Raw genomic sequence first — 12,674 nt, 5'->3', positions numbered from 1 at the left:
GTGACATCATGCTGCTCTTTCACATGACCGTCAGATAAGATAACAGCTATGCTGTAGCCCTAAGTCTATGGTGCTACCGTTCAGATCAAAACGCTCAACTTCCTGCTTGAGTTCTGTCACTCTACGAGTATCATTGGCTGTCTGAAATAATACTCCACATATGAATTCACGATGCCGTTACGGAGAACATTGAAAGGCATAGACGAGGCATATTCGTGAGCGCGGGCTTGAGCCATATCGAACTGAAGCCAACCGCTACGACCTCCGTGCAAACACGGCACGTCTAGCCAGCCAACAACTGATCGTCACCTCCGAGACTGACTCATCCTCTCTACGAGAGAAACAGAGACTCCAGTCCCCCGGCGCAGGGGCATCCATTCCCCGCGGACAGGCCAAGGCCCACACTGATCCATTCTTGCACTCGCCCAAGTAACGCATAAAATGCACCGGACCACGGCCGAGAAAGCCATCAAAGTATCCATACAGCAGTCCGCCACTTTCGGCACAATAGAAAGTCGAGTCCAGTTCGCGGCAGACATAAGTTCCAGCAAAAGTCTTCCCATCTGGCTCTGTAGGAGAGCGGACAAGCCGGTGAGCAGTGATATGCCTATTCGGCTGCGGCCAGTCGAGACGGAGACGGTCATCCTCCAGCGTGGCCAAAGTGGTGCGAGATTCAGCCCGCTCTGGTCGCACGGGGACCAAAGTGTCCGGCTCGCCCGCATAGGTGACGACAATATCCCCAGTATCAGGGCGATTCTTCACCTCAATGGCCAGGCAAGCCTCTTCGTCCCAGTAGTATCCCGGCCAATTTTGCGAGCTGAGTGTCACACTATGGGACACTGAGCGTAGCACTTCATCTCTCTTCAGAAGCCTCGCCAAAATATCCTGCGCTGCCTTCTCGGCGTCCGCATCATGGTTGAACATTACCACTACAGAGAGCTTCTGAGAGGGAACGTGACGCCTGTGCAGCCTGTAGCCGCGCAGAGCACCCCCGTGGCCAACCGTCGGCACGCCTGCCACCACAACATGCTCGAGGCCGTAGCCGTAGGGGGCCGGGGTCCCGTCCGCGAACGTGGGAGGGAGGGCCATTTCTCGATAGATGCTCGTCTCGTCCTCCCAGCTGCGATGGAGGAACTTCTCGTACGCGATCATGTCTGCCAGTGAAGCCACGACGCCCGCATCACCGGACCAGTGGATCCGGTTGACAGCGGCGATGTAGCCGCGCGCCTCGTCCCCTTCGTACCCCACGCAATCTCCAGGCAACGAGGCATTGTCCGGATGTAAGCGCGCGGACGCCATTGCTGCCGGTGTGAAAACATGCTCGCCGAGCCACTCGCCCAGCGGCTTGTTACCGGAGGGAAAGCAGGTGCGACTGCAGCGCTCGATGACCCGTGCCAGAATGTGGAAGTTGGTGTTGGCGTAGGAGTATTGGGTCCCTGGGGTGAAATGAGGGGCACCTAGGCGCTCTAGCATCTTTTCACCGGCTTCGGGTATTGAAAAGACTCCGTCCGGTCGAGCGCCCCAGAGTGTAGTCAGGGCCCAGTAGTCTCGTAGGCCGGATTGGTTGTCGCAGAGTTGACGGAGGCTCGGTTTCGAGGCTCCTGGGAAGGAGTCGAGGCTATCGGGCCAGACTTCGCGGAAGTGGGAGTCTAGATGCGACTGGACTTGGTCGTCACCGCCGAGATGGGATTGCAGTTGTCTTTCTAGTGCCTTAAGGCACATGCACACCATCTGTTTGGTGATCGAGCAGATAGGCATCATCGTTTCCGGTGTCATTGGAATGCGCTGGTCGATATCAGCGTATCCCCAGACATGTTGACCAAGCACGTTTCCATCCTCAAGAACGGCCACTGCACCGCCCGGACCACGATAGAGAGTCGGGGATTGCTTGAGCACATTTTGTACGGCTTGGTGGATTGAAGACATGATGATTCGGTTGCTGTTGCGCGAGAGGATCGAATGGATTGTTTACCCCGCTTTGATGGGATGATGATGGTTCAGGATAGATGACTGATAACCGACTCCGCGCTAGCTGATAAGCATGGAGTCCAGTACTTCATACTGCCATGGGGTCACATGTTGGCAAGGGTAAGGGATCAATAATTGGCATCTAGAACTATAATTGTTGATTGAAGGATTGTGGAGTTGGACTAGATCAAGGTGTTGCAAGAACATAGTGCCTAGTGGAGAAGAAATTACATCAACCAGCATCATTGGTCTAGTGGTAGAATTCATCGTTGCCATCGATGAGGCCCGTGTTCGATTCACGGATGATGCACTCACTTTTTCGATTTTTTACTACCTACCAGGGTAGCTGAAATGCCTTTTTGACATCCACCGAAGCAAATGGTGCTGTAAGCTGACAACCCCGCATATAACCTACCAAGTATATCGCTTGACAGGAAGTTCCAAGTTGCTATATGCTGCTCATGCTGCATCCGTGTCTGCAAGACTACTAAGCTTTATTCGGTATGGCTTATGATGCCAACTGATACACGGCGATTGCTTACACATCGACACTGAGATCGAGTATACATGCCCTGCACAAGCAGTTCTCCCCCTAGACAGAGTGAAGTGAAGCGCTATCGTACATCCTTTCGCAACGCCACAGTTCACACCGAATTACAACGAATCCGAGAGGCTGATTTCCAAGCACAATATGGCTCAGGATCAGAGCCCACTTGAGGGAGCTGAAGTATCGGAAGGAACCTCCTCCGTGGAACTCGTTGACCGCGACCTGGGCTCGGAATTCATTGCTGCAATTGTCAATGATTCTGCGGGGGATGTGCAGAAGATAATTAGCGATGGTGCTCTGAATGTGAGGTTCGAATATGCTGTCGACTTTTGACTGAAAGAGTCTCGGTATGGATCACGCACAGTTAACCCTGCTGCCGCCTAGCAGCAGGACTGGACACCCCTCATTCTCGCTGCGAGTTTGGGACGGGATGAGATCGTCCACTTATTACTGCGCAGTCATGCCGATGTGGATCATACGACTAGCATGGCAGAGACAGCCTTGCATCACGCCGCTCTTGGGGGCCATACCAAGATTGCATCGGCGCTCCTGGCAGAGCATGCGGTGGTTGATGCTCGTAATTGCGAAGATATGACACCTTTGATGTATGCCTGTTGGGAGGGTCACCTTGAATGTGTTCGAGTGTTGGTGAGCCACGGGGCCAATGTAAGCTTGACTGAATCTCTGGACTGGACTCCTTTGTTCTTTGCCGTCTGCAAGCATTAGATCGAGATCGTGCGACTTCTACTGCAGACCTCCGGCATCCCGCGATTAGACCGAAGGCGAATGCTTAACACCCAAAATCACGAGAAGAAGGCCACGCCCCTGAGAGAGAGTATATACTTGGGGGATAAAGAATGTACCAATGAACTACTTGCCGACCCAGATGTTGACATGACCGTTGCCGACCACAAGGGTGACACGCCAATGTCAGCGAGCGCAGCAATCGGCGATTTTCCGACCCTCTTGCAGATATTTCAGATGCCAATGTATAGCATCACCGATCCGCTCGAGTCCTCTCCCCGCTTAGCGACGCCCCGCGAACTCAAACGAGTGAAAAAGGCTTTACTGGATGGATTCTCTCGTCTCAAACCATGGGAGTCAAACCTCCCCATCGTTATGCAATAGGCGGTAGTGAACGGCAGTCTGCCCTTGGCAAAGAAGTGCCTGGACACTCTGCCAAGCCTCGTTGACTATGCGGGTTCCATGCGAGCAACATGGCTACATATTGCATCGCGGTTTGATCACGGCGAGTTGGCTAGAAACCTGATCACGTATGGAGTCGATGTCTACGCCACCACAGAGCGTGGCATGACTGCCCTTCATCTGGCTTGTGTGGGAGGACATAGCGTCACGGTGAGATATCTCCTGGAGCACCTCACAAGCCAGGCGGGGAATCAGGCGCCAGGGCCGGGGGCTGCAACCCCGCGCGAATGCGATGCAGCGAGATTGATCAAGTTCATCATGGCAGATGACAAGCTTGGAGAGTCCGCAATCAGTCTATCTGCGAAGGCCAAGGGTAGAGATACCAGTGACATACTGTGGGCGGAAATCGAAACCTTTGCAAGCAACAGGGAGAATTTGAAAAGCTTCTCTCACGCCGATCTCGAGCGACTTATGGAGCGTGCAGCCCAATTTGAGGAACCTGGTAGTGAACGGATACTTAGGGTCCTGTTGCATCTTTTACATCCAAAGACCGTCGAGAAAGAAACGGAAGTTGATACGTCGAGCTGGACGACTTTGCACTCTGCTGTGCAAAGTGCCAGGCCGGAGCTGGTCTGGCCGCTGCTCTCGCACGGAGCACACTTGAAGAAGAAAGAGATTAGTCAAGCTGTGCAGATACTGGAAAGCAGGACCCGTAATGGTTCTCAGTCCGAGGCCGATTCGGTCATTTCTCGTCTCCTTAAGAGCCCGCCACGGGTTAGCGCTCACGCGGCTATTGAGGACGACTATCACCAACCTGAGAAACCAATTCTTAGGGATGAGAGCAAGCATTTCATCGAAAACAACACTGGAATCATCGTGGATCTCTTTGATGGAGCGGGATTTGTGATAAACCGGAGAACCCTGAGTGAGATTATCTACGACAAAGGGCCTGAACTTATAATGAGGAGCATGACTTCTCGAGCTTGACTCAATTGAAGCAATATCTAAAAGACCAGAACCAACAATCGAGCTCGATTGACCTGGAGTCATCCAATGAATTGGGATTCAGATCTGCCAAGACACAAGCGCCTGTTGACCAGACAAATGTTGCTGATCGACCGGCCATGTCAAGGTGAGAACAGCAACAGGAGAGGAATGAAAGCGCTACTACTAGACAACAACTAACCGAGAAAGAGTCAAGGGATTTTCGATGGATTCACGCCCCCGTCCACAATGTACGTGCTGAGCTCTGAATCCGATTGTCCGAGTCCGACGCTAACAAGGGCAAATTCTCTGAGTAGATGCAACTGGCCGAGGTATGTCTGGAGCCTCTGATTCAGAGTAATGTCTGGCATTTCATGCCATGTGATCGCTCATCGGACCTGGTAAGATCTAATTACGCGGTCTGGGATCGATTCTCGCAAGACCAAAGAGGAGCACGAGTACTTGATGAAACTCTTCAGGCTCGGCTTGATTGAAAGCCCTGCAGGGGGTGGAAAACGATACATAACGCCACAATTACTGGTGGGAGCTTGCTTAAAAATACCTTTGATTCTTTCTATCCACTAAACACTTTCAGGTAACTGCTCCAATGAACAAAGCTGGAAGGACAACCCAAGGAGAAACTTCGAATATGACGGACCCTGCCGGTGAGGATGAAGAATCAGCAGCGCTTTATGTATGCTCCTCTTGTTCGTGACAGATGCTCGATAGTTTGATTTTTGACAGATGCCATTTCTAACAGTTTCCGAGATCGGAGAGTTGAGTTCGAAGTCTGGTGGAATCGAAGTTTCATCTAAAGCAGCACCATCGACCACAGAATCAAAAGAGAATGGACTCGCGTTGAATGTTCATGAGCGTAGGACTCTCGATCAATACCACTACAGCATTGTGGCGGATACCACAATCCGAGACCGCGAACAGGTCCTTTCTCGATACCTGGAATGGCGAAACAGTGGAAACCATCCGATGACCCATTCTCGCAAAGGGAAAACAGAAGTCGGGACTTCCAGCGGACTATCTCGGAAGGTTCCAGTGCTTTCAGTCGATCAGCTGTGGCTATGGATTGTTGATGACGGTGTGGACATTTGGTTCCTGCATTCCGCAGGCTTGAAGTACTGATTCTACTCTTTCCCATTACTGACTGTCTACTAGTTACCATCGTGACTGCCAGCACATGCGACTTTGAGTCCTTTGACGATCTCGTTTTGGAAGAGCTGGTGTTCAGTGAGTCGCGGGGCAAGCATCCTAGTCCGAGGACAGCTCCTGAAATGATGGAAACTATTTTGAGAGTCATCACGGGTCCGCAGATGCAAAGTGTCAGCGTCAAAGGCAACCACAATCTGAAGCAGCCCCTGGAGATCTTTCGGGATACAATTCGACTCGTGGTGAGTGTGAAGAAGTGGCATTTGTTCGGGGTTCCCTTCCGCTTGATCAGAACACTAGGACGCCTCCGTAGGCCGAAGAGGAAACTAAAATGACGAGGGCTTTCATTGAAGAGGTCGCCGGGGCATCGACTGGCGCCTGTCCTCTGCCCAGGCGGGACTTGGGCTTGGAGTTCCAAATACTGTACGAGATCAAGGACATCCAGAATGAGTTGGATATCCTTCTCGCACTGACCAAAACACAAGAGTCGGTGTGCTCTTCAAGCTACCTTGCCTCAATGGAGGATCTTGCACCCTCTATGCGCGCTCTGCGCATAGAGATACAGGCCGTGCAGCGAGAGGCTCAAAGTACACGAGAATCAGTGAGTCTTGAAATTGCAGCATGAAGCTCTCCCGCCGTCTGATGATGTATTTTTGAAACCGTTCAGATCAACACACTTCTGGATATCCGCCAGAAACATACAGGTAACCAAGACGCCGATTTCGGACGACAGCAGGCTTATACCACCATGGTCTTCACTATTGTTACGATTGTATTTGTGAGTGTGCCCTGCGGCGGCGAGGCGACGTCTTTCAGTGGACAATGCATACTGACACACCACACTCGCAGCTTCCCCTCTCCTTTCTTACATCCCTTTTTGCACTTAACGTCGCCGTCTTTCCGGAATCCCCTTATCCCAATCAGTGGATCTTTCCCATTCTGCGTAAGTAGTGCGTCAAGTCCAAGGACAAGCCAGGTGCCAATGGCTGCATAGTCGGGTGTTCCGCCGCCTTTTCCATTCCAGCGATTGTGGTCGCTCTCAATGTGAACGAGACGGTGATGAAACCATATTATCGCTGGCGCCTCTCATCTCGGCCGGAGCGAGACCCATGGGAAGGGCGTCGCCAGAGAAAGGAAGCCAAGGACGCGGACAATTCACCACTGGAGGCCGTCCCTCATGGTGGAGGAATGTTGAGTATCGTTACAGCTCTGCAAAGAATGGGTCCATCTGGAGGTACCTTGCTCGCTAGGAGATTCAGAGATAAGAAAATCGGGGGCTCAGAGGGGCGAGACTACGACGCCGCCTCTGTGTGCTGATACAACCACGAAACAAGTTCCAGGGTCTTATTCGATGTTGAAAATAGCTTCTAGAATGTTATAACGTGATCTTAGTTGTCCAGTAAATTACGTACTAACTTATGTAGTTAAGTTAGCTTGTAGTCCCTCAGTGCAGTCACGCTATACCGCATCCAGTAATCCGTCGTCAATGCAGGTGCAGTGAGTCCCGCCATCCGTCCCCGCCAAGAGTCCGGAGTAGTTTCCACTGCTGGGTTCATTCCACATTTACTTCAACACCAACCTACCACCTTCATTATCTCGACACCGTCACTCTTTCTCAACACCTAACCTCCTCACGAACCGCCCCAACACAACTGAATCACCTCGTTCACCACCAGAACTCTACCTTCCCTTCTCCCATCGCAATCGAACATCCTAACCTCAACAATGCCGTGAAACGAACCTTCATTCAACCACGCGCATCCTCCCCACACCATTTCACAACCATCACCGACCTCATACGACCACCTACCACCTCACCACCTCAACCCCACCAAAATGCCCGAACCAACAGCCCAAACCTCACCTCCACCCCGACCCCCTCACCCTCCCTCCCAAGAAAACCAGCAACAGCACCACCAACAACCCCGCCGCAAAAGATTCCGCTTCAAATCGCCCTCCCGCCCCAGCTCCAAACCCAACCCCAACCCCAAAGACCCCCACGAAAAAGAAACCCGCCACACCGCGCACCGCGCCCGCCGCGCCCACCGCAACCGCCACCGCACCCCCAAAACCCCCGAAACCCCGGACCCAGCCTCCACCCCCCCAGCACAACTAGACCCCGACACCGCCTTCCGGGAGTCCCTCTTCGACGCCCTCGGCGACGACGAAGGCGCCACCTACTGGGAATCCGTCTACGGGCAACCGATCCACACGTACGCGGTCCCCAGCATGCCCACGGGCCCCGCGGGGGAACTCGAGCAGATGGACGAGGAGGAGTACGCGGCCTACGTGCGGAGCAAGATGTGGGAGCGGACGCGGGAGGGGATGCTCGAAGAGCAGGCGCGGTTGCGGGCGGAGCGGGACCGGAAGCGTCGGCAGGAGAAGACACAGCGGCAGGCCGGGGAGAATGCCCGCAGGGCGTTCGATGAGGCCATCGAGGCGAGTCTGCGGCGCGGGAGGGAGCGGAAGCGCGAACGGGCGTGGAAGGAGGCGTGGGAGGCTTATCGGGGGTGTTGGGGGAGGTTGGATGGGGCTGTTGCTGCTGCTGCTGCTGCTGCTGCTGCTGCTGCCGGTAAACAATTGGGGAAGGAGGAGGAGGGGGAGGGAGGGGATAAAGGGGCCAAGGGCAGTTTCCGCAATCTCGTCTTCTGGCCCGTGGACTCGGGGAAACGCAGGGATGTGAGCAAGGAGAATGTGGAGGGGTTTATGCGGCATTCCCCTCAGGCTGCCAACGGGCCGTCGGAGTTGTTGGCCGTGCTGAAGGCGGAGCGCGTTCGCTGGCATCCGGACAAGATCCAGCAGCGGTATGGAGTGCTCGGGATCGAGGAGGCGGTGCTGCGCTCGGTGACGGAGGTGTTTCAGATTATCGATCACTTGTGGAATGATCTTAGGACCAGGGAATCTGCCTGATCCCGGTCCGACTTTGTCCAGTTGGCATATATGCATCACTGGCGCGTGTCCTTTGATTAGCGATTGATACCCTCGAGCTATAGATTACGACTAATACAACGATTACCAAAACACCGTAAGTCCTCAAGGCTAAGAAATCTTCACCTGCTCAGTCGAATTCATATACGCATGCACAAGAAACTAAAAGCGTTCTCATCTCTTCTACCTACCCACCCACCGCACTTCAGAATCTCGAGTACCGCTGCTTGGACCGATAAGCAGTCCAACCCACGTACGCGCCCACGACCGCGGCCAGGAACAGCACAACCTTGAACAAGAACCAGCCCCAGCTGCCCTTCTTCTGGCGGCGCTTGACCCGAGCCGAATCCTGCCCGCGGGCGCGCGAGGGCCCGCTCTTCGCACCGGGGCTGCCGCCGCCGACGCTGTACAGGTTCTGGGCCTTGACGGAGACGATGTCGAAGTTGTCGCTGAGCTCGCCCGTCTCCGCGGAGAAACCCAGGTAGGCGACGGAGGGGATGGCGATGTTCTTGTCCTCGGCGTTCAGCTCGAAGCACTGGATCCAGGTGTCCTCCTTCTTGTACTGCAGTTCCAGCGTCAGGGTCTTATCCTGGAAGTAGGTCAAGCGGGCCTTGGTGGGGATGGAGGCGCCACGAAGACCGCGAGCCTGTTGTTCGGCAAACAAAGCATTAGTATCCGCAAGGAAAAAGTCACAAAAGCAGAGGCACAACGTACAGAGCATCCAGCCAACTCATTGGCGCGGCCATCATGGGCCTGGTCGTAGGAGGTCTGCCCATCACCCATCATGGCCATGACGTAGGGGAACGTAGTACCGGGGCGGTTGTTCTTGTAGGTATCGAAGAAGATGCCCAGACCCTCAAAGTTGTCCGTCGAGCCGAAGACGGGACCCTGCGTCGCGCGCTGCTTGGTGAGCCACATGGCGAACCCATCGCCGTGCAGGTTGCCGGCGCCGTGGATCTTGAACTCGACCTCGATCTATTATAACAGAACGTCTCGCATATCAGCCCACCGTGCCCCCTCATCAACCATTTCCCCCCACCGTGCAAAAAAACCATCAAGCACAATTGAAACTAACCTCCCAGTTCGTCGCGGTCAAGGGCACCCGAGAGAAGATCCATCCCTGCTGTGAAGGTCGATCGGAGGTAAGACGGATGTATCTGGAACGAAAGAACAACGCAACGCGCAAGTGGTCAGTTTTACACCGAACCGATAAGTGTCGGGGGATCTCTCGTACTGGTCCGCCCGGATTATCGTATCACCACCGAAATCGAACCAGCGGCTTTGGAAGTCGGAGTCCAAGTATGGCTGTATAGTCCGTGGGTCAGTAAGAGGGCGGTAATGTTGCTGTTCGTGCGCAAGGAAACCCACCGGTGCGAGACTATGGGTCCGAAGCTATACCACCCTCCGCGCGTCGCATTAGTTTATGAATGATCTAGGGTAGCAAGAGCGATCTGGTCGTCCTGAGTCTGGGCTTGGATGGCTACACACCGGGATGCTCTTCACATCATCGCCGTCGTAGGCATTGGCCAGGGGGACCGAAGCGAGGCCAGCAAGGCAGAGGAGAGACGAGAGCCGCGGAAGCAGCATGGTGATATCACACAATCTTAATTGAAACTTGGCTGTACACTCAAAGGTCGGTGAGATCGAAGAACAATCGACGAAAGCGCGCAAGGTCGGCAATAGGTCGCGAATGGGAGAAAGATAGCTTTTTTTTTTTTGGTCACCAGGACGTATAACAGCTTCTGGCAAAGGTTCGGGTAAAAGAGCACCCTCCCCCCACACGTCAGATGGATGGCCAGCAAGCTTGAGGGTTGGAGGAAACTCAAATAAACAAACCAGAAATCCAGAACTCACCTCAATTGACGGAAGAAGAATAAAGACTCCGGGAAAGGGGGATTTTCACAGAAAGTTATTTGGAGGGGAGAAAAGAACGAACACCGGAGATAGTCGGAGGGGAAAGGAAGAGAGAGAGAGAGAGAATGACAGGTGGTGTGTGTGTGGTGGTTGGATGAGGAGAAGGGATCTATAACTAAACAACCACATAGCGGGAAACTCTCCAAGTGTCCACATCGCCGGTACGGTTTAGCTTAGCCAGTAGCTCATTGCCGTGGCGCAGCTTTTCATCGGACCGGACACTCACTAGCCACAATATGATCTCCGCGGCCGCGCAAGATCTTGAACCCCCCCCAGCTCGTCACGGTTCTCCGATACAACCTACCATTTCCCTCCCTCATTAACTTCTTTGTATATTAACCACATTTCTCCTTTCTCAACAGCCTCTCCCTCCCTCCATATCTCGAATACTTACACAATGGCCCTCTTCGGTTCTTCCTCCGCCTCCGCCGAGGCCTCCTCCCCCTCCACCAGCCAGGAGATCAAGGCCTCGCTCATCCGTCAGGTCCAGGAAGAGGCCGCCATGAGCAATGCCCGGAGCCTGATCGGCGTATGTCTCCCTCCCTCCCTCCCATTCCTCTGACTTACTTATCTTCCATCCTCCGAGTCATACCCTGCACCCCAGCACCCCTTCGTTTCCATTGCCATGCCCACAAAATCTAACAACCCACCACAGAAGGTCAACGAGCACTGCTTCGACGCCTGCGTCCCCACGCCCGGCTCCTCCCTTACGGCCAAGGAGTCCACCTGCCTGTCGCAATGCATGGAGAAGTACATCGGCTTCTGGAACGCCAGCAGCCGCGCCTACATCGCCCGTGTCTCCAAGGAATCCAAGAGCCTGGGCGGCGCCGACCTGTCCGGTGTTTCTCTGTGAGCGGAAGCAGATGCTCAGAAAAAAAAATATAAACAACAGTTTCCCTCTCTGTATTTCTATAGTTTTCCGGAGTCGAATCCATTTCTCAATCCTTCAAACGAGACATCTGGGTAAAGGAACAAGAAGAAGGGGCTATGTCGGTTGGGTTTCGGCGTTGACTGTTCATCTTCCTGTATCACAGGAGTAGTGGTAGTGGTGCCAATGTGCAGCAGGCTTGAGAGCTGATGGTTTTCTTCTGGGCTTGTAGACGTGCGTGGCGTGAAGCGCGAACCCAGGATACAAGGCATTGTGGGGTTCGTGTTTCCTATGTATACTATCGGATGGTCATTTAAGAGAGCCCTTACACTTGCTCTTTGGAAAGGACAGGGTCAGGCTATTTGCGCGAATTAAAAAGAGTCTCTTCAGCCATTCCAGTATCTAGGTCTTTTCTTCTCTTGTCTTCTCTTTCTCAGATGTCAACTACCGAGTGGTAGTCGTGTTGTCCACGTATTTCCAAGGTCGACTTTTATAGCTATTAGAAAATCCCCAATTGTATGTACATGACACAATAGCCTCCACACGTGACACGGAAAGAGAAACGATCCAAGAAGACCCGAATATATCCCCATATTTGCACAACATAGATAACAGAAAAAAGCACGACACCAATTCAAAGAGCGGTCGTGGTTGATTGGACAGCAGACCTGCGCCCCCGCAAGATTCAGCCACCGCCACCGCGGTAAGTAACTCCAGCCACATCCCTTCGTGATGACAACCAGCAGCAGAAAGTAAGCAAGCCATAGGCTAAGGACGGTGTTTTCTTGTTCGAGCAACCGTGCGAGTCGAAACCGAGTCGCACCTATAAATCATCAAGAGAGACAGGAATCGAGGGACGGGAACGGAGAAAGGGCTGAGCCAGTTCCCAGGGGAGAGATAAAGAGATATATAAACAGGTTAAGACCATATTGTTATATGCTCTAAAGTCTGGAAGCAGCCAAGGCTTGATTCGGCCAGCGATCATGGAAACAGACAAGCCGACGCAGAGCAAAATCATCGCAGCAACAGTGATAAATGATAACTCAAGATATGGCTATTTTAGGAGATAGCCTCGGGAGATAACTCCGGGGAGGATTATACCCGCTCTTAAACGCCCCCGGAACCATCAATCGACTCGATTCCGCAAGAACAAATCCA

General features: G+C 53.3%; 5 protein-coding genes and 1 non-coding gene across 6 annotated transcripts; 4 read left to right on the top strand and 2 right to left on the bottom strand.

The window, feature by feature from the left end:
- Positions 1-59: 59 nt before the first annotated feature.
- On the bottom strand, positions 60-2,069 carry BO72DRAFT_450657 (beta-lactamase/transpeptidase-like protein). The gene has a single exon (XM_040945302.1). It carries the CDS (start codon positions 1,924-1,926, stop codon positions 256-258), a length of 1,671 nt encoding a protein of 556 aa, XP_040798598.1. The 5' UTR covers positions 1,927-2,069; the 3' UTR covers positions 60-255.
- A 138-nt stretch (positions 2,070-2,207) lies between these two features.
- On the top strand, positions 2,208-2,278 carry BO72DRAFT_t214. The gene has a single exon. It is a non-coding gene; the product is annotated as a tRNA-Gly (tRNA).
- Positions 2,279-2,659: 381 nt separating this feature from the next.
- On the top strand, positions 2,660-7,123 carry BO72DRAFT_499011 (ankyrin; the record flags this gene model as incomplete). The annotated part of the gene is made up of 13 exons (XM_040948815.1): positions 2,660-2,818; positions 2,900-3,181; positions 3,242-3,568; positions 3,644-4,586; positions 4,856-4,896; positions 4,963-4,977; positions 5,241-5,339; positions 5,414-5,738; positions 5,816-6,048; positions 6,120-6,407; positions 6,474-6,584; positions 6,656-6,749; positions 6,801-7,123. 13 exons carry the CDS (start codon positions 2,660-2,662, stop codon positions 7,121-7,123), a joined length of 3,240 nt encoding a protein of 1,079 aa, XP_040798597.1.
- Positions 7,124-7,248: 125 nt separating this feature from the next.
- Positions 7,249-8,716, top strand: BO72DRAFT_479447 (uncharacterized protein; the record flags this gene model as incomplete). The annotated part of the gene is made up of 2 exons (XM_040947582.1): positions 7,249-8,378; positions 8,424-8,716. The coding sequence occupies exons 1-2, from the start codon at positions 7,643-7,645 to the stop codon at positions 8,714-8,716; spliced, it is 1,029 nt and encodes a 342-aa protein (XP_040798596.1). The 5' UTR covers positions 7,249-7,642.
- A 120-nt stretch (positions 8,717-8,836) lies between these two features.
- On the bottom strand, positions 8,837-10,692 carry BO72DRAFT_450654 (legume-like lectin family protein). The gene is made up of 7 exons (XM_040945301.1): positions 10,589-10,692; positions 10,223-10,476; positions 10,103-10,126; positions 9,969-10,039; positions 9,810-9,891; positions 9,449-9,709; positions 8,837-9,380 (listed from the first exon to the last, which is right to left on the bottom strand). The coding sequence occupies exons 2-7, from the start codon at positions 10,319-10,321 to the stop codon at positions 8,940-8,942; spliced, it is 978 nt and encodes a 325-aa protein (XP_040798595.1). The 5' UTR covers positions 10,322-10,476; positions 10,589-10,692; the 3' UTR covers positions 8,837-8,939.
- Positions 10,693-11,045: 353 nt separating this feature from the next.
- tim13 (protein translocase subunit TIM13) lies at positions 11,046-11,501 on the top strand (the record flags this gene model as incomplete). Its single annotated transcript, XM_040946511.1, has 2 exons — positions 11,046-11,177; positions 11,304-11,501. The coding sequence occupies 2 exons, from the start codon at positions 11,046-11,048 to the stop codon at positions 11,499-11,501; spliced, it is 330 nt and encodes a 109-aa protein (XP_040798594.1).
- Positions 11,502-12,674: the final 1,173 nt, after the last annotated feature.

Source organism: Aspergillus fijiensis, assembly GCF_003184825.1.
Source record: "Aspergillus fijiensis CBS 313.89 unplaced genomic scaffold BO72scaffold_47, whole genome shotgun sequence".
NCBI classification, from domain to species: domain Eukaryota; kingdom Fungi; phylum Ascomycota; class Eurotiomycetes; order Eurotiales; family Aspergillaceae; genus Aspergillus; species Aspergillus fijiensis.
Note: the sequence above shows the minus strand (reverse complement) of the source record. Positions and strands in the feature narration are given on the sequence as shown.

Coding starts and splice junctions, on each gene's coding strand:
- BO72DRAFT_450657 (XM_040945302.1), bottom strand. CDS start 1,926: ATGTCTTCAATCCACCAAGCCGTACAAAATGTGCTCAAGCAATCCCCG.
- BO72DRAFT_450654 (XM_040945301.1), bottom strand. CDS start 10,321: ATGCTGCTTCCGCGGCTCTCGTCTCTCCTCTGCCTTGCTGGCCTCGCT. Junction 10,040..10,102: donor GGACCCATAGTCTCGCACCG/GTGGGTTTCCTT, acceptor CGGACTATACAG/CCATACTTGGACTCCGACTT. Junction 9,892..9,968: donor ACGATAATCCGGGCGGACCA/GTACGAGAGATC, acceptor CTTTCGTTCCAG/ATACATCCGTCTTACCTCCG.